A 24,345-nucleotide genomic window follows, 5' to 3' on the forward strand; every position below is an offset into this window, starting at 1 on the left:
ACTTGAAAAACCACAACATACAAAAGTCTTATTTTACTTAGTAGTTGTTATGATCAAATTTATACAAGTTTAAATTTAAAGAATTAAGCACTCTCGTAACGATTGTAATGAAAATCAAGTCTCTTGCCTGGGCAAGTAGCGCATGCCTGTTACCCTAGCGCAAGGAAGGCTGAAGTAGGAGAATCAAGTGAGTTTGAGGCCAACCTGGACTACATAGCAAGACCCTGTTTTTAAAAAAGAGAGAAAGAAAATCAACAGTCTCTCAATCCCCTCCTGCATTTCCCACTCCCTAGAGGTAACTATTATTTATTGATTTATTTTTAAAATTGAGACATTGGGCTGGGGATATAGTTCAGTGGTACAGTGCCTGCCTGGTAAGCCAAGGTCCTGAGTTCAACTCCCAGTACCAAAAAAATAAGTAAATAAAATAAAAGTTGAGACATAAAAACTCACATACTAGCTGGGCATGGTGGCACATGCCTGTAATCCCAGCACTTGGGAGGCTGAGGCAGGAGGATCCTTTCGAGTTGGAGACCAACCTGGGCTACAAAGTGAACGCAAGGCTAGCCTGAACTGCATAGCGAGATCTTGTCTCAAAAAGACAAAAAATAAAAACTCACATATTTGTGAGGTACTATGTGTTGTTTCAATTGAAACAAATATTCTTCTTTATGCTAAAACACTCAAAATCCTTTCTTCTAGCTTTTTTGAAATACAGAGTTCATTATCACTGTTGATAACCACCCTACTGTGCAGTAGAACACCAGAATTTATTTCTCCTATTTAACTGTAATTTAATGTCCATTGATCAACTTTTCCCCATCTCTCCCTGCCCTCTACTCCTCCCAGCCTCTGGTAACAGCCATTGTACTTTCAACTTCTAGAAGATTAACTTTTTTATATTCCACATTGAGTGAGATCATACAGTGTCTTCTTTTGCCTGGTTTAATCACTTACCACAATGATCTCCAGTCACATCTATTACACTTGATCTTAGCCAAAAGGCCTAGAAGCAATTCCAATTGCATCTATTTTATTGCAATGATAAGATTTGATTCCTTTTTATTGTGATGAAAGTGTTCCATGCTGTACCGTTAGCACATTTTTGATCCATGTATCAGCTGATGGACATGTAGGTTGCTTCTATTTCTTTTCTTTTCTTTTTTGGCTTGTATTTCTTAGCTATTGTGAGAAGTGCTTAAATAAATATGAGCATGCAGATAATTCTCAGACATACTGATTTCATTTTGTTTTTGAAAAATAGTAGAGTGATTGGTAGACATTATAGTAGTTCTATTTTTAATTTTTTGAAGAACTGGACATAACTATTTTAAATTCTTTTTATCAATGATTTGGTTGTTTATCTCCATCTCTGTAAATAAATATTGTTAATTATTGATTTTCTGATTTTAGGCACTGTTGTGGTTGGTGACTAGATGTCCTCCCAAAGCCTCGTGCAATTTTAGATGGGGCTTTTTCAGAAGTAGCTGAATCTAGAGTTTGTGATTGATTCATGGTCCATTGCTGGGATTAAGAGCATGAGTGCAATACCTGCCCTAAGGCAGACAGCCTGCATACAAGATAAGGGACAGACAGAGGCTTGTCCTTTCTCTCTCCTCCCTTGTTGCTTTTGCTGTCTTCCACCACCATGAACTGTTTCCATGTCTGCCATGTGTCACCCTGCCTTGGAGCCAGTTGACTGAAACCTCTATACACTGTGACCTAAATAAACCTTGCCTCCTTTAACTTTTCTTTCCTTTAACTTTTGTGTGTCTAGTATTTTGTCTCAGAAATGAGATCAAAGTAACTAACACAGGCACTTTATCTTTTCTTTACATGCTCACCTACAATTACCACTGTACACACACACACACACACACACTTCTCTGTCTTCCCAATCCTGATGGTTCATGTATTAACTTAACCAAGCCATGAGACCCAACTATTTGGTCAGACACCAGTCTATATGTCCTATGAATTGCTGTGAAGGCTAACATTTAAATCAGTAGTCTTTGAATAAAGTGAAATACCCTTTATAATCTGGGCAAGCTACTGGTTCACTTGAAATGAGTTGTGAAAGAAAGAACTCTGCTTCTAGACTGCATACAGCCTGAAGCTGCAACATTAGCTCTTTTCTGGGCCTCCAGGCTGCTGGGCCATCCCACAAACTGTGGATTGATTACATTATTTTAAATTATATTAACAGATAAGCCACACAATTTAATGTGGTTGTGTAGCAGAAAATGCCCCCCTGCCAGTTTGTTGGTTGCCCAGGTAATATTTCCTGTTACTACTGTCTCCTAGAAATGGCTGGTCACTGTGATTCATATTATAAGAGCCAATCAATAATTGCCAAATACTCTGCTTCTGTACTTCCTGCTTGCTTATCCCATATAAGCCCCAAACTACCAAGGATCAGGGCCTGACATTTTTTATTATTATTGTTATTATTATTATTTTTTAATCTTTTTGAGACAGAATCTCACTATGCAGTTCAGACTAATCTTGAACTCACTTTGTAGCCCAGGCTGGCCTTGAACTCACAACAATCGTTCTGCCTCAGCCTCCTGAGTGCTGTGATTACAGGCATGTGTCACCAGACCTGGGATGGGGGGTCTGACATTCTGAGGGACAATTGATTCCCTGTCAGTGCCCATCCAACGTTAAATAAATCTGCCTCTAAATCCTGGGTGTCATTTTGGTGTTTCTGCTTGCATTGTATTTGGTTTTTGTACAATATGTTCCCCCGGCAGTAATATTTACCTTATTTTTCCATTTACTTAGTTTTTCATGTATTTATTATTGAACAAATATCAACTTTTCCCCAGTTTTGTAAATCTATCCTTAACACATTCAAAATACATATATTTTCCTTTCTGTCCAAGAAATCTTTGCTCGGGCTTGGACCTCTTTGTCTTCAGGCTTGTCCCACAACTGATGTCATACTATGTCTCTTTATTCCTGCACTGGGAGGTCATTGCCTCTCTCTTTTGAGAACTTCTACTTCATGGATCAGTGGTCTTCTATCTGTTCATGACTTCTTTTTGATAGCGCACATTCTCCAGTAATCTTGCAAAGAGGTTGCCATAGAACTCAACAATTTTTTTTTTTTTCCCGGTACTGGGAATTGAATTCACGACCTTGGCAGGCAGGCGCTGTGCTGCTGAACTAAATCCCCAGCCCCTAGAACTCAACTTTGTACATTGCACATCTGAAAATGTCTATTATAGTCATACACTTATTTTATTTTATTAGATAAGTATTTTTTAAAGATATTATTCTATTTTCCACAGTTGTTATTAAAATGGAAAAAAAGTCTTTGACCACTGTCAGCTTTGAGCTGGTCTGACTTAAAAACCTAGGTCATGATGTTAAAACTAAAAAAAAATAAAAAATCTCACAGAACACGGACATCAAACACTTTCTGACCATGAGGAAACAAGCAAATGAGGAAATAAGCAAAAAACAGTTTCAAAATCATATCTGAACAGAAATCCAACACTGCCCAGACCGCAGACATGATCCAATATCTCCCTTTCCCAACAGCTAATAATGGCTTTGGCTTCTTTATCAGTTATACACTTAGTCCTGCTCCGCTTCTCCCACCTCACACGAAAACTATTATGATTTCGAATAGAACTGCACCTACTATTCTCCTGTGATTACAATGAGCCATAAAACTAATCCGCCTGAGTGCAGGTTTGTTCTTAATGGTTGTGGACTGGTAGCATCAGTGTTGTAGCACAGATACCATTCTAATTCTTTGTTATTTATATTAAATAGTTTGCTTATCTCTACTTTCAAAAGACCAGTCAGTGAGCCCTTTCAGTATAACAATGTATTTTTCTTGAATACCATTCCTGATAATTTTATGTATATAAAAGTAAAGGTGTACATTTATCTCTTAAACTAACATCGCACTTTTGCTGTTGTAGGAGTGTTGCTCACTTTGGAATCTTGACTTAATTCTATGTCTTAATAAGTTATTTTCCCACCAAGGAAAAGAAAATGAGGGTCCATTTTAAGACATCTTCATACATCAGAGATTGGATGAAGGGAGCCAGGAAATTGAGAGTTCAGATCTGCATAGCGCATCCCTCCTCCTATATAGAAGGAGCTGAAGGTCCTGCAGGGCTCCTGGTCTTCACAGATGTTGGACTCAACATTCAGATTCCTGTGTGTGTGTTTTTGTTCGTTTGTTTACTAATTTGGGTAAAAGAAGCGATTTCTAGAGTAATTTCCCAAAGTTTAAAACGATTATGGTTGCAGCGGGGATTTAGAAGCTCATGATTTTGTCTTCTGTTTTGAAAGATTTAATACACTCCGATCAGAGGTGAAGACAAAAAAGCTGCCGCCCAACGTGGGGCTCGAACCCACGACCCTGAGATTAAGAGTCTCATGCTCTACCGACTGAGCTAGCCGGGCACTGAAAGTATAGCTTTCTTTAAGTCTTTATCACATTCTCTAATTGCTACTGTTTGCTGTAATTGAAACTCCAGGATTCAACGGCAGCACTCTCAAGCCTTTTTTAAAGCTTTTAATCTCTGAGGAAACCGAGGCCTAGAAGGAGGGACTGGGACCCCGCAGTACTAAACGGGCCCGCCAAGTCGGAAAACCTCGCCGTTTCCTCACATTCCACAGGGACCCGATCACTCTGACAGCGGGTGTCCCGGGCCGGGGCTGAGGAGAGGCGACAGCGCGCCAGAGACGTGGACGAGGCCTACGGGAAGCAGCGGCGCGGGGATTCGTGCTCGGCGACCTTGGGGCTCCAGCCGCTGATTCCTTCTGGCACCGAAACCCATTTCTCTTCTAAACCCCGACGCCTAGGAGAGGGAATGACGTAAAACTGGCCTTGTTCACTATGCTGGGGCACACGTTTGTTTTTAAATGCTGCAAGTTTGGTGCCTGAGCAAAAGGCCAAGGCCATCCCGTGCAAAGGTTCCACCGAGGAGCAAATCGGGGGAGCTCCGAGTCTCGGGCGCAGGCCTCGCAGGCCGCAGCTCACTTCACGCGCTGGGCGCCTGGTTCTCCACCCTCTGAGGCGCGGAGCCCGGCAGTCGCCCGCCAAGTATTCGCGCCTCTGTTTAGGTGAAGGCTGAAGGAACCTTTCTCGGCAACCCTAACTTTGAAAAAGCTAAAGTTTAAGCAAAAGTAAACCCAACAAGCGAAGGTCCCACCACCTGCCGTGACTCGGATTCGAACCGAGGTTGCTGCGGCCACAACGCAGAGTACTAACCACTATACGATCACGGCGAGCCACCTGCAAGGCAGTAGGATAAGGGTCTATTTAACGTCCTTTGAAACAGGCCGGCCCTGCGCCGCTTTTACTTGCCTGGGTCGTGTAATCCGTGTAGACCGGAACCCCATTCGTCTCCGCTCCGTAACCCGGACGCTCCGACCCGCTTTCGGGTAGGAGACCCTGAATCCCGAATCCCGAATCCCGAGTCCCGAGTCCCGAGTCCCGAGTCCCGAGTCCCGAGTCCCGAGTCCCGAGTCCCGAATCCCGAATCCCGAGTCCCGAGTCTCGAGTCCCGAGTCCCGAGTCCCGAGTCCTGAATCCTGCGCGCCGAGCTCCTGACTGAGGGCACGAAGCAGCGGCCGCAGCCCGGGGCCGCGTGCCCGTCGCCCTCCGTTTCCCCCTCCAAAGAATTAAATCGCCTTGCCCGGGGGTTCAAGAGGCGGCGCCGCAGGGTTTTCCTGTTTGCATATCCACCCTGTGCTCTGGAAGGGCGGTTTCTGTTTCCACAACGGTGGACTCGGCCGGGGCGGCGCGGCGGGCGGCGGGCGGCGGGCGGCGGGGAAGGTGAGAGACTCCGCCTTGAGCACAGGGTTTTTTCTCCCCTCCGGCCCTCTTAAACTGAGGGCGTGTGTGCTGATGCCTTATCCTGACTCCTCGAAGCCGCCTCTGAAGATTCAGTACAAACAAGCTAGCCTCTAGACAGTTCCCTAAAGACCCCCAAAAAGAGAATCTCTTTAATTCACTGGGACTCCAGCGGTCGAACGCTGCAGACACACTCGCCTCCCGTGTGAAGCCACAGACAAACCCTAAAGGTTTTTTGAGGGGAGAGACTATGGGGCGCCGACTCAGAACCTACGATTGGTCAAAAGCGCTTTGTTTCGCTCCCTGCGCTGGGGAGCTTACCCGGACTACTCAAAACCGGGAGAAAAAGTGAAAAAAAAAAAAAAAAAGGTCTGGGTTGGCCGGGAATCGAACCCGGGTCAACTGCTTGGAAGGCAGCTATGCTCACCACTATACCACCAACGCACACGTCGAATTGCTTTCTCCTGTTTCCCTATGAATACTCTGCATCAAGTTCTGTTCCTGTAATTACCTTCCTATTTTGAAATTCATATGACAAGAAATTTAGGCTATAAAGCCAAAGAAGAAAAAGAAAAACCTCTTTAGGCTTCCTTGTTTTGAAAATTTTGTGATCGGTCTTGTTTGACAGATTCAATGAAAGTCAGTGCTAGGTCTCTCTGCCGCTCTTTATAAACGGAGCTTCTGAAATCCAGGGGACAAGCAAATTCCGCAGCTTCTCTCTGCAATACATAGTTGCTAGTTTGAGATCAAAGTGCTAATCCTTAGGACAAACGCATAAAGTTAAAGTTGCCCTGAGAAGATACGCACGTTTTAAAGCTTTGAGTACTGCCAAATTGCTGTGTGGCGAGATAATCACTTTTCACTGTTCAATGAGTATTGCCAAAGAAGCGTCGATTTAAATAATATTATTTTCATCTTTCCAAAGTGCAGGGTAAAACTATAATCTCACTTTAATTTGCATTTATTTTATTACTATTGAGGCTGATCATTTTTTATAAACTTGTCAGTTATTTGTATTAGTTTTGAGATTTATCAAGTCATGCATTTTACCTGTTTTTCTATTGGTATTTATGTTTTCCTATTGATTTATACTAGTTTATCCTTTGTCTTTTAATATAATTTGTGGGATTTTTTTGTTGGGGACCACAAAGTATAAACGAGGGCCCTGAGGCTAAGGCTCAGAGGCCATAATGGAGGCCTTGATAGTCCCATAATGTTATGATGCTCCAGGGCAAGATTACATCAGCATAGGATCACTACTGCCTTTTCATTCACCAGAAGTGATCCTGATCGACATAAAATCCTCAGCAGAAGACCACTGCCACCCTCCGAGTCAGCCAATACTCCCTCGATTATTGTGTGCACCCAATAAAAAGTGGCTAGCTTGGGATGTTATTGTCTTTGCCCATTCTAAGGCACTGACCTCCTAAGCCCCCTGTCATGCATTAGTAAATGTGTCTGTTTCTTATTTCATCCTTTTGCCTTACTCCTCATGCAGGCAGGTGGAATCTTGGCCGGGTCCCTTATAATTTTTAGATAGAACGTTTGTTCTGCTTTGTTTGTTTTTGAGTCATGGTCTTACTCTGCAGTGCTGGCTGGCCTTGGACTCACTTTTAGCTCAGGCTGGCCTCAAACTCTCAGTGATCCTCCTGCCTCAGCCACCCAAGTGCTAGGATTACAGGCGTGTGCCACCGCCCCCTACTTGTTTGTCTTTTTTTTTTTTTAAACCGGAAATCGAACTCAGGACCTTGTGCTTGCCAGGCAAGAGCTTGGGCCACTGAGCTATATCCCCGGCTTGTTTTATTTTTGTAACCTAATTGATCAGTTAAAAAAAAAAAACAAAAAACCTTTATTTGTGCTTCAAAGTTTAAAACAAAGACACTAAGTTCACAGGAAACCCACTCAGAGATGCTTTTCTAAGCTAAATATGTTTCCCTTTAGCCTCACCCAACAGAGAATACACATGTTAATTTCAATGTACAATCATTGCAGTCCTACTTCTACATGAGATTATACCCAGACCATCTAAACTGGATTCCGGATGTTATTAGTTATATTCTAATTTCATTAACTACCAAAGGTTTCCTAGGATGATTTGAGTCACTGGAATTCGTTGGCTACTTTTGCAAACGAAACCCAAAGAACTCTTACATGATTGTGTTTTGGGGAAATGATTTTATAGGCATCAGTAGCAGAAGCAGTCTATGTTGATCCGGTCCCGGCACTGCAAAGCGATTCACAATTGTCTCCTACCACGGACCCATGAATGAAGTTGTCCACTTTTTGTCCAAACCAGAGTCCGGAATCAGGATGTCTGCCACAATGTAGCTCCTAGAGGATGCTTTTTCAGCCTTGGAAACTGAGACGGAGAATGCATTTGCAGGAATTTCATCAAAGATTCTTCAGCTCAGCATCTGAAGATGAGTTATCATATAACTTTTTTCAAAGTCACAGCCAACACCCTTCAGTTTTTAAGCTACAACATGCAGCTCTGCTTCTCATCGTCTCTGCAGATGCCGAAGAAAGGCCATCGCCATCCTGAGGCCACTGACTCCACTCTGCACTTGATGGCAGCCGCCACGGCTTCCCTAATCTATCTGTTTTATTCTCTATGATCTCTGCTTGTTTTTAATCTTGAAAAAGTCCTCTCTAGCCCAAACTAAGGTAATTCTTTAGTTTTCTGGAAACGTTTTAGTGGTTTCAGTTCTTGAATCCATGCGATAGGTGCTATGAGGTAGTAATTCAATTTCTAGAAATAAGGAAGTATGTAGGGATACAAACAAAAATATATCTTCACAGATCCTCATCAGAATATTATTTGTAAAACACGGAGAATAGGGAAAATTTTAGGTGAAAACCCATAAATAGAACTTGTTAGATTCATTTTGATAAATATAAACATTTGTTATGATTGTCATCTTTACATTGTACATTGCGTATTGCTGGTGGCAGTGTTCACTGGTATTACCTGTTGAACTAATGCATCGACTCCGGGGCATTTTTCCCACACATAAGCAAAATGGTACATGTACAATATTATTTATGGCAGTATTGTTTGAAATAGCAGTTAGAAATAACTTAATTGACCATCAATAGAAGCTTGTTAATTATGGATTATTCATACAATGGAATGCTATACTCCATAAGAAAGAATGAGGATGCCCTGTAGCTATTTGTAAACTGCATAGCTAAACAGAAAAGATAAAATACAGAAAAATATGCATAAATTAATATCGTTTGTGCCAGAGGAAAGAACATGTTTTAATACATACCCTTATATGTTCATGTACTTAACATTTGCATAAAATATCTCTGACATACTTAAGAAAGCTAACACTGGTCGCCTTGTTAAGGGAAAAATAGGTGGTAGCATGAAAGTGAAGTTTATTAGTTATGTCTTCCTGTAAATTTGAATACTAAAGCTTGTCAACAGCCTTTTTAAAAACTAAAACGAAAGAAAATATATTGCTAAAGAATATTGCTACGGGGAAGTGTTAAAAATACAGTTTTTCCTCTTTATTGTGGGGTAAAGATCAAAATACATTAAATTTTAAAAATATATAGCTGTCAATGTAATATGTTTTACATGATTCCATTTTGTTTCATACATACTATACTCATGGTGACCTCTAGGTGGTAAAACGCTGATATATTTTTTTAAATAACATTTTCAGTATTTGAACTTTCGCTGCGTGGTGCAACTGATTCACAAAAACACGGTTGTTTTAAAAGATTCTACCAAAAAACATGTGTTCCCTGACCGGGAATCGAACCCGGGCCGCGGCGGTGAGAGCGCCGAATCCTAACCACTAGACCACCAGGGAAGTTGAAGGGGCCTCAACATCAGAATTACAAGACTCTTAAAACGTTTTGTTTTGTTTACTACTTTGGTTTTGAATCCTTCTAATACTGAGACTTTTCGTTAGGATTATTTCCCTGTTGTGTTTTTTTGTTTTTTTGTTTTTTTTTTCTTTTTCCTAGAGTACAAGGCACTATGAAAGAATTCTAAAAATCTGGAGAGGATCGCGTACACATGATCAGAGTTCCCAAGACCAGGCAGAGTCGAAAGCTGCATCCAGCAAGGTCTTTGCAAAAACATCCCGGAAAAACCTGCGCTTGGTGACGCACGCCTGTAATCCCAGCACTTGGAAGGCTGAGACAGCAGGATTGTTGCGATTTCGAGACCAGCCTGGGCTACAAAGTGAGCTCAAGGCCAGCCTGAACTGCATAGGGAGACCCTGTCTCCAAAGACAACAAAAATCCACGAAGTTTTCACTAGGAAAGGCCATCGTATGAGTAACGCTAGGAGATCCTGGGATTACTGCAGCTCGTTTGTTACTTTTGTTTGTTTTTATGTTATGTGAATTGAGACTCAACTGTAGGCTAAAATGAGTATTACAGATAAGTAAAAATCACTCAGCCTTCAGACGTTTGGTGCTCAGCAGGATCTGACTTGAATGCTCTCGTGAGAGACTTAAACACAGGGTCTCTGATCGCTGACATTTTTAAAAATTAAAAAGAGAGGGCAAAGAAAGAAAATTTGGGTGCATGCCAGACTGAAGGAAAATTTAAACTTCCCCGTCAATGTACTGCAATAGCTGTATACGAGAGAAAGGAAATGTGGCCGGAATCGAATGGCATGAATCGAGTGTTTGCAATATCGTACTTTCCATTTTCCTATGGGTTTGAAATTTTTAAAAACAAGAAGTTGAGAAAAACGAAAATGAAACCACCGAAAGTCTCCCCTCAGGCCTTTATTTGGCCAGATGATCTCAGAGTGATTATTAACTGTGTGCATGAGTTCAAACAGAAATTTTAAAAGCACCCCCTTACGTACACTTCTCAATAAGAAAATTCTTTCGATAATGGATTGAAATCAAAACATCAGTGACACTGCATATCAGCAGGGCCTGAAAGGGGGAAAAAGGGGTGGTAGGTGATGAGGGTGTTTGGAGTTCTATTGTTTTGTTTTGCTTTTAAAGTATTAATGTTAAAATTATAAGTATTAATCTTGCACTCATCTAGTCTCCACCTTCCTAAGAGTTTAAGTGCTAGAAATTAGAGAGAAGAGTAACTAAATGTTAAACATTTATTTTCATAAAAACTCAAGAATCTTGCTGTCAGGTCACCAGTGAGCCTAACCGAGCCCTCTTCTACCGGACAGCTACAGGTGCAAAAACAAAACAAACAGACAGACAAAGCTAAACTGTAGAGTGACTTTCTGAGATTGGTACGAGGTAACAATTTATTTCTATCACAAAGGAAATCGACCTCTTTGTTTCAGTCAACAGTAATTTTTAATCGAGTAATCTGCCACCTGCTGGTACTTTTTGGAAACAGGCGAACCTGGAAGGAGAGTAGGGTTCCCAGCCTCACCGCACAAGCGGACACTCAGCAGAGCATCAGGACAGGATTAAATCAGCTGCTCTTCTTGCCACCACGCTTAAAGGCCAGTGGGAGGGGTGCGATTCGTTTACCCCAGTCTGCATGCTATTTTCTTTCCCCAAACATTTACAGATCATCCAAAATACATCCAGCCGGGCGTGGTGGCGCACACTTGTAACCCCAGTACTTGGCAGGCCGAGGCAGCAGGATCACTGCGAGTTTGAGGCCAGTCTCGGCCACATAGTGAGTTCAAGGCCAGCCTGAACGGCATAGTGAGACCCAGTCTCAAAAAAACACCCCCCACCACCACACAAACACACCCCTCCCAAAATATACATATGGATGGGGAAGATTAATTAGACCTAATTTTTCCTCCTCTCCTCCCGCTCCTCCCGCTCTTCTCCCTTTTCGCTCCTCCCTCTCCCCCGCCTCTCTTCCTCCTCCTGGTAGGATTAAAAACCCTGGACATTACCTACAAAACAAATACAAGAAGACTTGGAAAGTTCTGGAGAGAAGCCAGACCAGCTAGGGCCCTCAGAAGCCAAAGAACGACACAATAGCGTTTGCTTGGACTTTCTTTTTCTTCCCAAATATTTTAGATTTGGAGCTGAAGAAGCCAGCAACCTGGAAACATCAGTAGAAGAAAGAAGAAACTGAGAGAGCATCTCAATGGTAGAGCACTTGCCTAGTATATTTGAGGCCCTGGGTTCAGTCCCCAGTGTTACAGAACAAACAAACAAAGCAGTGGTGAAAGGGCCTCCTCACTCTCCCGTCCCTAGTGTTGGTGGAGGATGTGGGGCGGCCTGTGAGGAGCAGTAAGGAGGTGCGGGGTGCTCCTGCACTGAATCCAGCCAGGTTGGCATTGGAGCAGGCCTAAGGGGCTCCCACACTTCTCCACCCACTCTGATATGTATTTCTGCCTAAGCACTTTTTGAGAAGGTCAACCAAAACATAAACTTCAAACAAGATCCATTCAGAATTTTGTTTTGTTTTAGTTTTGGTTACTTTTTTTTTTTTTGAGACAGGTTCTCACTGTGTAGTTCAGGCTGGGCTTGAACTCACTATGTAGCCCAGTCTGGCCTCAAACTCAAGGCAATCCTCCTGCCTTGGCCTCCTGGATGCTGGGATTACAGGAGAGCAGTACCACGCCAGGAAAGATCCAGAGTCTTAAACATAAAACCCAAAATGTCTAAGTATCAATCAAAAAGCATTGATTACATCAACAATTAAGACTGCTGAATGAAAATAGACCACAATTTTTTCTCCTTTATTGAGATAGGGCCTTGCTCTGTTGCTCAGGTTGGCCCCCAAATCCTAGGTTCCTGATCCAGCTACCTCAGCTTTTAAAGAAGCTAGAACTACAGACACATACCACTTCACCAGCCTGACAAAAAATTTTAAAGCAGTCATTATAAAAATACTTCCACAAGCAATTCTGAACACGCATAAGCAAATGATAAAACAGAAGGACTCAGCAAAGATACACAGAGTTAAGTAAAGAAATAGAAGATATGAAGAAGAACCAGATAGAAATTCTAGAACTAAAAATTATCATAACTTAACATTGGGAAAAACCAAAGCAATAAAAACCTCAGAGACCCAGAAATTTGTCATGAAAGAGATGGTAGCTGCAGATGTGCACAGTGACACCAAAGAAATAAGCAATATATATATTGTATCCATGTATGGTTTTCTCAAAAACTTAATGAGGATGAAGATTCACTAGATAAGTGCTATACCGTATTTCAGTTATTTGTGTACCTATTACCTCTTTGAAACATCTATAGTATGAATGAGAATGAATTGCTGATTGTCAAAAGTTATCAAGCAAATAAAAAAGATCCTCACTGGGCATGGTGGTGCACACCTGTAATCTCAGCACTCAGGAGGCTGAGGCAGGAAGATTGTTGTGAGTTCAAGACCAGCCTGGGCTACAAAGTGAGCTCAAGGCCAGTCTGAACTGCATAGCAAGACCCTGTCTCAAAAAGACAAAAAAAAAAAAATTCTCAGTAGTACAATGGAATAGTAGAAAGATCCTCAAAGCAGAATGGAGGAGAATTAGTGAACTGGAAGACATAACAATAGAAATTGTTTGATCCGAAACACAAAGAAAATGGACTGGGGAAAAAATTGAGGACAGCATCAGAGACTTGTGGCATTGTAACAAAAGATTTAACATTTGTGCCATCAATTTTCCAGAAAGAGAATAAGGCAGAAAGAAGATAAAACAGCAACAATAATAATGCCTGAAAACTCCCCAAGTTTGGCAGAGGACTAAACCTATAGGTTTAAGAAACTGAGTCACAAGCAAGATAAAACCCAATGAAATTGTGTCACAGCCCCTCCTAGACCCTACTGAAAGCTAAAACCAAAGAAAAAGTGTTGAAAACAGCAAAAAGAAAAATTATTTGAATGACAGCAGATTTCTTATCAGAACCTCTGGAGACCAGAAGACACAAAATTTTTCAAGTACTCCAAGAAAAGTCTGTCAACTCAGATTCCTGTATCCACTAAAACTCTCCTTCAGGTATGAAGGATACAGCTCAAAAATACAAACAACCCAATGTTTTAAATGACCAAAGGACATGGATAGACATTTCTCCACATCTATTCAAGTTATGCATGAGTCTAACTAACCCCTATGCTTTAGGCATGTGATAAGTTTTGTGTACTTTTTTCCCTGTTTAAGAAAAAAAAGATATTCAAATCACCAATAAGCACATGAAAAGGTGTTCAATGTCATCAATCACTAAGGAAATGAAATTCCTAAGATCCACTTTACACCGACCAGGATGAGAAATAGAAAACAGTAGTGTTGATGAGGATGCGGAGAAATCAGAGCCCTGGTGCAGCGCTAGTGGGACTGTAAAATGGTGCAGCTGCTACGGAAAACAGTTTGGCAGTTCCTTGGTAAGTTAAACATAGAGCATGACTCAGTAATTCCACTCCTGGGCATATTCCCCAAAGATCTGAAAATGGAGACTCAAATAAATAAATATTTGTACATGTACATTCACGGCAGCACTATTCACAATAGCCCAAAGGTAGAAACAGTCCAGATGTCCTTTAATAGATGAATGGGTAAACAAAATGTGGTCTATAAATACAGTGAGGTATTATGGGTTTTTTTGTTTTTTGTTTTGTCTTCTTTTGTTTATTTTGAGACAGGATCTTGCTATGTAGTTCAGGCTGTCCTTGAACTGTTTATGTATCCCAGGCTGCCTCAGTGATCCTCCTGCCTCAGCCTCCCAAGTGCTTGGATTACAGGCGTGCACCACCTCACCCAGTTCACAGTTACATATTATTCTGCTACAAGAAGAAAAGAAGTACAATTTGGATGAACCTCAGAAGAAAAATACTAAATGAAAGAAGGCAGCTATAAAAGCTTATATATTATATAATTCCATTTATATAAAATGTCCAGAATAATTAAATCCATAGAGACAAAAGGCAAATTGATGGTTTCTAGGTTGAGGAATGACTGGGACGTAGGTAGAAGGTTACCTTTGGAGTGGTGAAGATGTTAGGAATTAGATAATGGTGACAGCTGTACAACATTTTCAATGTACTAAATGCTACTGGTTACACATTTTAAAATGTTAAAACTGTAAACTTCAAATGAGTGTATTTTATCACAATAAAAAATGATTGCCAGGTGTGGTGGCACGAGCCTATAATCCTAGCACTTGGGAGGCTGAGGTAGAAGGATCTTTTGCGAGTTCAAGGCCAGTGTGGCCTACAAAGTGAGTTCAAGGCCAGCCTGAATTGCATAGGGAAACCCTGTCTCAAAAAAAAAAAAAATAAAATAAAATAAAAAATGATGGAGGTGAACTGAGGATATAGCTTAATGATAAAATGTTTACCTAGCATGCAAGAGACCCCATTCCTTAAAAAAAACGGAGGGGTGGAATCGTAATAGGACTCTTTCCAGTTACAGACCTTATTCTAAAAGGCATGTGAATGCTGGGTGTGGTGGTGCATGTCTGTAATCCCAGCACTCAGGAGGCTGAGGCAGGAGGATCATTGCGAGTTCAAGGCCAGCCTGGGCTACAAACTGAGCTCAAGGCCAGCCTGAACTGCATAGCGAGACCGTGTCTCAAAAAGACAAAAATAAAAATAAAAACAATAAAATTCATGTGATCTTTCCCTCGAGGAGGGAGCAGCATGGCCAGGAGTGGAGACCTCTAGCTTTCATCGTAGACAGCTCTACTGCCAAGATAGCCAATGTACCTAAAACCAGAAAGACTTTCTGTAAGAAGTGTGGCAAGCATCAGCCTCACAAAGTGACCCAGTATGAGAAGGGCAAGGATTCCCTGAATGCCCAAGGAAAGAGGCACTACGACAGGAAGCAGAGTGGCTGCAGTGCACAGACAAAACCAAGTTGCCTGAAGAAGGCTAACGCCACAGAGAACACTGCACTGAGGCTTGCATGTGTGGAGCCTAACTGCAGCTTGGAGAGGAAGCTGGCCAGGAAGAGATGCAAGCATTTTGAACTGGGAGGAGAAAACAAGAGAAAGGGCCAAGTGATCCAGTTCTAAACTTTGTGCTTTGTTCTTTTAACTTTGAGGCAAAAATGTTGAAGCTATAAGATCACCTGTAGGAAAATAAATGCAGTAGTAACCATACCCCCAAAAAAGTCATGTGAAAAATAAAGAAGCAGGAATACTAAAAACAATTTTGAAAAAGAATTCAGTGTGAGGAATCAACTTACTCATTCTCAGGACTTATTTTATGGCCACACTAACAAAGATTATGGTATTACCACAGGGATAAATATGGAAAGTAGGAGAGAGAATAGGATACCCAACAGTAATACAACCAACTGACATTTTACAAAGGAGCAAGAGCAGTTCAGTGGAGGGAAGACAGCTTTTTCAATAAACATTACTAAAGAAGTTGGAAATCCATAGGCAAACAAAACAGAATCTAGTCTCATACACTTTTGTTTGGTTGGCTGGTTTTTGTTTTGTTTTGTGAGACAGGGTCTCACTATGTAGTTCAGACTGGCTTTGAACCAACTATGTAGCCTAAACTGGCCTCAAACTTGCTGTAATCCTCCTGCCTCAGCCTCCTGAGGCTGGGATTATAGGCTTTAGTCTCATATCTCAATATCTTGTTTTAAAAAACTAACTCAAAGTGGATTACTGACATAAAATATAAGATTTTCAGCAGAAAATATAGGAGAAAATCTTTATGACATGAGCTGGGTTAAACAAAGACTTGATGGCTGGGTGGATGTGGTGGTGCATGCCTGTAATCCCAGCACTCAGGAGGCTGAGGCAGGAGAATCACTGAGATTGAGACCAGCCTGGGCTACATACTGAGTTCAAAACTAGCCTGAACTACATAGTGAGACCCTGTCTTAAAGAAAACAAAACAAAAAACTGTATATAAATGTTTGTGGCTGATGTATTAATAATAGCCAAAAATTGCCAAGGAAGGGGATATCTTTTAACAGGTGAATGGTTAAACAAACTGTGGTATATCTATAGCATAGAATACTACTCAACAATAATAAGGAACCAATTGTTAGTACACCTAGCCAGAGGAATTCAGAGAATTATAGTGAATGAAGACAGCCAATCTTAGAATGTTACATAGTGACCCAGGATGATTCTACTTAGACAGTGTTCTTAAATGACCAAAGTATAGAGAGAGAGAACAGATTAGTTGTGGCCTAGGGTTAAAGTAGGGAGGGGATTGAGGGGGCATGTTCCAGCAACATGAGGCGTCCTTGTGATGATGGAAACACTCTATGTCTTGACTATATCAATGTCAGTACACTGGTTGTGATGTTTTTGGGTGTGTGTGACTAAACTAACAGCTTTATTAACAAAGGCAAATATCAGGTAATTGTACGAATATTACATATAAAACAGAAATCCAAACTAACAGCATTATATTTTAAAAGTACTGTACTTCTGTCTCTTTTAAAGAGATTTGTCATCTATTGTGTACAACAAACAAAATGGGTACTCTTCTCTTGGGAAAGTTCGGGGAAATGAAACAGTCAATTTCAAGCAAATAAATGAAACACATCTTTCTCTAAATGCAGAATATTGCTAGCAAGGAAATAAACTAACACATCAGAAAGAAGATATATTACAGAGTGAAGCATGGTGGCACACTCGGGAGGCTGTTATTCCAACACTCGGGAGGCTGAGGCAGAAGGATTACTCTGAATTTGAGCCCAGCCTGGGCTACAAAGTGAGTTCGAGGCCAGCCTGAACTGCACAGTGAAACCTTGTCTTGAAAACACAAAAGAAAGAGAAAAAGAAAAAAGATGTCTAGCAAATTCATGAAAGTGAAAAGCGATGTACGTAGTAAAATTAAAATTATTGCTAATCTTTCCCCCTCATATTGAAAGAACATTCAAAACTGGTCTTTCATACAAATATAAAATGACTGTAGAGAGAGGGAATATGAAACCATATCTATCTGAAATTCTTCATGATGCTTTTACAGTATCTCTGATTCTCTTACTAAAAGGATCAAAGTTAAAGATTTAGGAAATGGAAGGGAATGAAGACATTTCGTTTCTTTTTTCTTCTTTTTTTTGTGCCAGGAATCAAACTCATGACCTTGTGCTTGCCTGGCAGGTGCTGTGCCACTGAGCTATCTCCCCAGCCCTGATACTTAATTTTAAATATACAAGTAAGGCACAATATAAAGCCACATTATAATCTGTCATGAAGGATATAGGAAAGGACAAGAATCATACATGGTACAGTAGAACAAGCAACCGTATTGACTGCAAAAAGTGTGACACCCAATTAAAAACTCAGATAAGATCTTAACAAGAGCATCGGGAGACAGCACGTACTAGTTTTGCAAGGTATTGCCACTTGGAGGAAATAGATAAAGGGTACACAGGATCTGTCAATATTATTTGTTGCAGTTACCTGTAAAGGCATCATTGCCTCAAAATAAGAAGTTTAGTTTTCATTTAATGAGCATAGTTTCAGTTTTTCAAGATAAAGAGTTTTGGAGTTGAGTACTGTAGTGTATTCACATAATCTCAGCACTTGGGAGGCTGAAGCAGGAGGTTTGCTGTGAATTTGAGGCCAGCCTGGGTTACATAGTGAGTTCAAGGCCAGTTTGAATTGTATAGTGAGACCCTATCACAGAAAGAAAAAAAACTGACTTCTGGATATTGGTTTACACAACAATATGGATGTTCTTAACACTATTGAATAACACGTTACTTAAAAATGGCTAAGATGGTGAATTTTATGTGTATTTTATCAACATTAAAACTTTATAAAGGCCATGCATGGTGGTGCACGCCTCTAATCCCAGCACTCGGGAGGCTGAGGCAGGAGGATCACTGTGAGCTCAAGGCCAGACTGGGCTACAAAGTGAGCTCAAGGGAAGCCTGAACTGCATAGTCTGTCTCAAAAAGATCCACCCCCCACAAAAAAAAATTTATAAAGGATTGGAGATTTACCTCAATAATAGAGTGCTTCTTGAGCATGTGCATGTGAGAGATCCTAGGTTCAAGGCCCAGTATCAAGACAACATTTTTTTTTAAACCAAAACACAAAACATAATATAGAAAGATCTTACAAAGAAAGAAAAATAGAATTGACTTTTGACAGCTTGTCACTTTTTTGGGGGGGTACCTGGAATCGAACTCAGAACCTTGCACTTGCCAGGCAACCACTGTGCTGCTGAGCTATATCCCCAGTAGAAATGATTCTTCAGAGCTAAAAAAATGCAGCCATCTCCAATTCCACAGGAGAGTAAATAGAATGACTGCGGCACACCAGTAGAAAAGCTGGCCTTAGAACTGTTGTTATCTCCTCTCCAAATTGTTTGAGATTCTCTTTACTTGCAGTTTACCCCTTTATTTCACCATGTCTTCCTACATAATATCAGGTAATATCTTGACTTTTCCTAGTCATCCACAGTATTTCCTGTCTGCCTGGATATTCCTATTCATACCATCCCTGTAGACCAGTGGTTCTCAACCTTGACTGCACAGGAAACCACATGGGAATATTGAAAATGTGCTTTATATTTGAGTTCCATCCCCAAAGATTTTGATTTAACTGGTCTGGAATGTAGTTAGGGCAATATATATAATGTATTTTTTTTCTTTGCAGTGTTGGGGATTGAACTCAGGGTCTAGCACACACTAGGCAAGTTCTCTACCATTGAGTTACCCCCAGCTCCTGCATTTCAGAATTTTTTACCTGTACCCTGCCCCCGCGATTCCAATGTGCGTTCACGGTGAAGAGAAATTATCTAGGCACTGAAGAGTACATTTCCTCGGAAGTACTATATTACTTTTACATTACATGTAACAGTTACTTTTTTAGTATATTTTGCCTTAAGGTGTTAACTCTGTTACACATTTCTAGCAAATTTTAAGTGCCTTGCCAACATTTTCAAAACTGAACTAAGCCAACTAGTTGAGAAATTTCCTGGCATGGCACCAAGATCCAAGTTAATTTTGGTTCATTAATATAGTCCAAATCTAAGGTAGAAAGGGAAAAGGAGATAAAAATTTAACATTTGAAAGGAACGGAAGACACTAGTGCTAGTATAGCAGTGGCTAAAGTACAGGTCTAAATAACACAAGTTTTGCCTGATACACACACACACACACACACACACACACACACACACAGCACTAGTCATCAACCCTAATGGCATTAGATTCTCACGGCAAGTTCTCTTGCCAGTCTAATTTGGTTGTTTTGTCTACAACACTGTTATCCGGTAGCCAGATGAACTTTACTGGGTTCTAGGTTGCTTGTCTCTCCTTCTGGAGTTAGATTTCAGGTTCTTCTTATCCTGAACAAAGAAATGAATGAAATGACCAAAAAGCAGTGACAAAGTTTATTTGAAAAAGTAAAAGTGAAGAGTGAGAGAGAAACTGGGTCTGCCAAACAAGCGTAGGCCGAGTGAAAGATGAAGTACACGGTGGGGGAGGCTATAGTGGGGAAAGCCACCATAGCCAGCTCTTCTTGGTGTCTGTGTCTTTTTCTACTGTCCAAATCTTGAGGAAGCCCAGGAGAACTTTTCTTGAGGTGGTGGGGGTTACTAGCAATCGAACACAGGACCTTCCGCTTGTGAGGCAGGCACTTGCGCTGCCAAGCTATACCCCTGACCGGTAACTTCTACATACAGGTCCTAAGAGTTGGTGCTGAGGTCCCATGCCTCAGGCTGAGGTCAGGTCTAGTCTACCCTACTGAAAGCCTGCTCAAATTCTCCTGAGAAGTTTTGCAGGGCTTTGGGAATTGTTCTACACACATGTTCCAGGGTCTTGTAATTAACAAGTCACACAAGCCTACTTCAGCAGACAGTTTTGCCATGCCCTAATTTCCAGTCTTAGAAGGATCACCTCAAGTTAGAAGCTAGCCTGGGCTACATAGTGATCTCAAGTCCAGCCTGAACTACATAGTGAGACTCTGTCTCAAAAACAAAAAACAAACAAACCAAAAGCTCCCAAAGGGCCTGACATGGTGGTGCATGCCTGTAATCCCAGCACTTGGGAGGCTGAGGCATGAGGATCATTGAGAGTTCGAGGCCAGCCTGGGCTACAGATTGAGTTCAAGACCAGTCTGAATGGCATAGTGAGATCCTGTCTCCAAAAAACAAACAAACAAAAAATGTTCTAAAAGTTAAAAAAAAGTATGGAGTGATGAAATCCCTATTTGACATACCATTCAAAGATTTACAAAAATGGCAGAATAATTTGCTCCCATCCCATCAGTTAGGTTTAATTGTACTGACAACTTCATTTGGCACTATGGACCACAAAGAAGCAAGACAAAAACACACAGGAGAGAAAATCCTGGGATTCTTTCTCTAGGGATATAATGCATGTGTATAAATAAAATATCTCAATGGGAAAAATATATAAGGAAGAAAATTTTATATAAAATATTCACAAATGACAAAATCTACAAATAACTTCTGGTTTTAGATTTTTATTATGGAAAATTTCAGACATCTACAAAAAGAAAGACACTAGTATAATGAATCCTTGTGTATTTGTTACAGTTTGGATTTGAAATGTCCCCAAAACCCTTGATTGCCAGCTGATGGGCTTTTAGTTCTGTTTTGTTTTTCCGGTAGCAGGAATTGAACTCACAACCTTGCACTTGCCAGGCAGGCGCTTTGCAGCTGAGCTAAATCCCCAGCCCCTGATGGACTTTTAGAAAGTGACTGAATCATACAAGCTCTAACTTCATCAAGTAGGTTAATCTATGATGAGGTCATAATTTGAGGGCATTACTGGGAGGTGATGGGCCAGGGGGGTAACTTTGGGGACTATATCTTATCCCCAGTACCTTCCTCTCTGGCTCTTTCCCTCACTCTCTGGCTCCCTGGCCTCCGTAAGGTAAGAAGTTTTCCTCTGCCAGGCACATCCACCATGTTTCTGCTTTGCCACAACCATAAAGCAATGGAGCCAGGTGACTGTGGACCAAAATAATAATAATAATAATAATAATAATAATAATAATAATAATAATAATAACAACAACAACAATTTTCTTGGTTGTTTGACTTAGGATCCGATAAAGTCCATATTCTGCAATTGTTTGATGTCTCTTAAATCCCTTTTAGTGTACTGGTTACCTCTCTCTATATTTTTTTTCCATTTATTTGTTGAACAATCCAACTCATTTGTCCTGTATTCTCATAGTCAAAATCTGCTCCCTGAGGTACATTTGATGTATCTCTAGACTAAGGGTTGATCAAATTCAGAATGAAGCATATTTTTTGTTTTGTTTTTGCAAGGCTAATCTTTCTCTTTCTTCTTGTGTTTTCTCTTTCTTTCTTTCTTTCTTTCTTTCTTTCTTTCTTTCTTTCTTTCTTTCTTTCTTCTTTTTCTAGATACAGTCTTGCTCTGTAATTCAGGCTGGCCTTGAACTCACCCAGGCTGGCCTCAAACTCACAGCAATCCTTTTGCCTCATCCCCCAAATACTGGGATTGCAGGCGCAGGTTACCATGCCCAGCACTGCAAGGCTACTATATCATGCAAGGTGGAGTTGTGTACTCCACTCAGAAATCTCCATTCCTTTCTTTTTTGTAATGGATTATGGACATTTTTGCTTATTACCTAGGTATATTAATTTGTTAGAAATTATACAACATTGGTATTCTATTACTCCTTCATTTATTTATTGGAACACTGTTATAAAAAGAAAATGTCCTGTCAACATAAGGTATAGTTCCCATCTTGATTCTTTTCAATTACTACCAGTTTTCAAAGTAATGAGTTAATCCAGTAGCTCTTTCCAACAAAGATCATTGAGTTTGAATTTTTAAATATCATTGTAAGTTCATGGGTTTTTTTTCTTTCTGAGACAGGGTCTTGCTATGCAGCTCGGGCTGGCCTTGAGCTCACTTTGTAGCCCAGATTGGTCTTGACCTTGCAAAGATCCTCCTGCCTCAGCCTCCTGAGTGCTGAGATTACAGGTGTGCACCACCATGCCCAGACTGTAAATTCATGGACTTAAACATATTTGATGTGTTTTAATCTATTACACATAATACTCATTTTGATAATCAAATTGGCTCAAATTTGGCGACTGGTAACTACTATATTCTAGTTGTTCTGGATTCATTTTGATATAATCTTAATAGTTTCTGAAAGTTTCCTTGTTTAACTTGGACAATCCCTGTCCAAAACCTGGAATCACCTGTGTCTTCAAGAAATCCTGATTTCTTTGGATGGGAAAAGAATATTAGATAGCACAACTTAGACACTAAAGGTGTTCAGTGCTACTGGGCCATTGTTTCCAGGCCTTTGCAGGATAAACCTAGGAATATTTTTTAGGATAAAATGATCATGAGCTCAGTTATTCTTGCAATTTAAATTTGGAATTGTAGAGTTTTTTGCTTAACTTCAATATAAATCATTATATTTTTATTCCACATAAAAAATTCTGCTTCTCCATGTGGCGGGGAGTGCCGGCCTTTGGGCCAGCCCCTAGCCATGCAGGTACCCAGGAGGTGGGCAGCCAGCACCTGGAAAGCTGTGTGGTGGCGCGCGCTGGCATGCACCAGCCCTCATACCAGCCACCACCACGTGGTCAAGAACTATCATGGCACAGAGAAGCAATGACACAGTTGGCCCATCATGCGCTGGCCGCAGAGGCCCACCCGTGGACGTGCGTGAATCATCCCGACATGGAGAAACCCCTGGGAATACATGCCACACAACGGGTCACTCTTGCCCCTGCCATTGAGAACCAGAAAGGTCCAGAGTGAGCGGAGGAGCAGCTGCTGAACAAGGACTCAGAGAACACGAGAATACAGATGACACCCGAAGACTCAGAGCTCTAGTTGACTGGAGTTATGAGAACCGTTCAGAAGCTGGAATCCAGGAGGACCTCGTGCAATACTGGGGGAGATCCCCTGGAAGCCATTCTTCCCCTGACAGTACAGGCTGTGGTGGAGGAGCGTGTGGAACTCCAGAGATGTCTGCACCGAGATTCCTGCTGCCTGTGCTGACAGTTGGGGAGAGGACACTAACTGGTTGCGGGGTGCCAATGCACTGCGTGGCTGGACAGAAAAAGCTACAAAAAATGGCTTTCACCCCAGATGGCTCACTTGAGATGTTAGTAAGAATTGCCTCCTGCCGTTTTCTCATAGTCAAATTTTATAGCTGTGACGAGGTGGGGGCCAAGCAGAGAAAACAACGAGACTGACAAAAAGCAGCTGCTTTTGCTGTAGCACTAAGAGAAACAGACCCTAAGTCTGATTCTCGGGGCCCCAAGAAGAACTCGATGACTACATTCATCTGCTACCACTGTTAAAAGCCAGGCCACCTCAGGAGGAACTGCCCTAAGAAGCCCCCTGGGCCATGCACTGATTGTAAAGGTGACTACTGGAGATCAGTCTGCCCTCTGAAGCGGAGGCCCCAGAGTTCAGACCCATCCTACCAGTTAGTCTAACAGGAATGAGTGGTCCTGGGGCATACTCTGCCTTCTCCCCTCTGGCCAGACTATCTCCATGGAGGAGCCCCAGGTAATCATGACTACAGAGGAAAAAGAAAACAGCCTGTTGCTAGACACAGGTGCAAGTCTCTCGGTCCTTCTTTTCAACCCTGGCCTTCCTTCCAGCTGTCACACCTCAGTGACAGGAGTCACTGGTGAGGAGGTAATACGTTATTTTTCAC

The 24,345-nt window shown here is 41.3% G+C and overlaps 1 protein-coding gene and 4 non-coding genes across 5 annotated transcripts; 1 reads left to right on the forward strand and 4 right to left on the reverse strand.

Moving 5' to 3' along the window:
* Window positions 1-4,352: 4,352 nt before the first annotated feature.
* Window positions 4,353-4,425, reverse strand: Trnak-cuu. The gene has a single exon. It is a non-coding gene; the product is annotated as a tRNA-Lys (tRNA).
* Window positions 4,426-5,181: 756 nt separating this feature from the next.
* Trnah-gug lies at window positions 5,182-5,253 on the reverse strand. Its single transcript has one exon. It is a non-coding gene; the product is annotated as a tRNA-His (tRNA).
* A 940-nt stretch (window positions 5,254-6,193) lies between these two features.
* On the reverse strand, window positions 6,194-6,265 carry Trnag-ucc. Its single transcript has one exon. It is a non-coding gene; the product is annotated as a tRNA-Gly (tRNA).
* Window positions 6,266-9,568: 3,303 nt separating this feature from the next.
* Window positions 9,569-15,744, forward strand: LOC102020497. Its single transcript, XM_013509327.1, has 4 exons — window positions 9,569-9,607; window positions 9,803-9,953; window positions 11,986-12,061; window positions 15,360-15,744. The coding sequence occupies exons 1-4, from the start codon at window positions 9,569-9,571 to the stop codon at window positions 15,742-15,744; spliced, it is 651 nt and encodes a 216-aa protein (XP_013364781.1).
* Window positions 9,574-9,645, reverse strand: Trnae-cuc. Its single transcript has one exon. It is a non-coding gene; the product is annotated as a tRNA-Glu (tRNA).
* Window positions 15,745-24,345: the final 8,601 nt, after the last annotated feature.

This window comes from Chinchilla lanigera, unplaced genomic scaffold, assembly GCF_000276665.1.
Source record: "Chinchilla lanigera isolate Chin_1 unplaced genomic scaffold, ChiLan1.0 scaffold00167, whole genome shotgun sequence".
NCBI classification, from domain to species: Eukaryota; Metazoa; Chordata; class Mammalia; order Rodentia; family Chinchillidae; genus Chinchilla; species Chinchilla lanigera.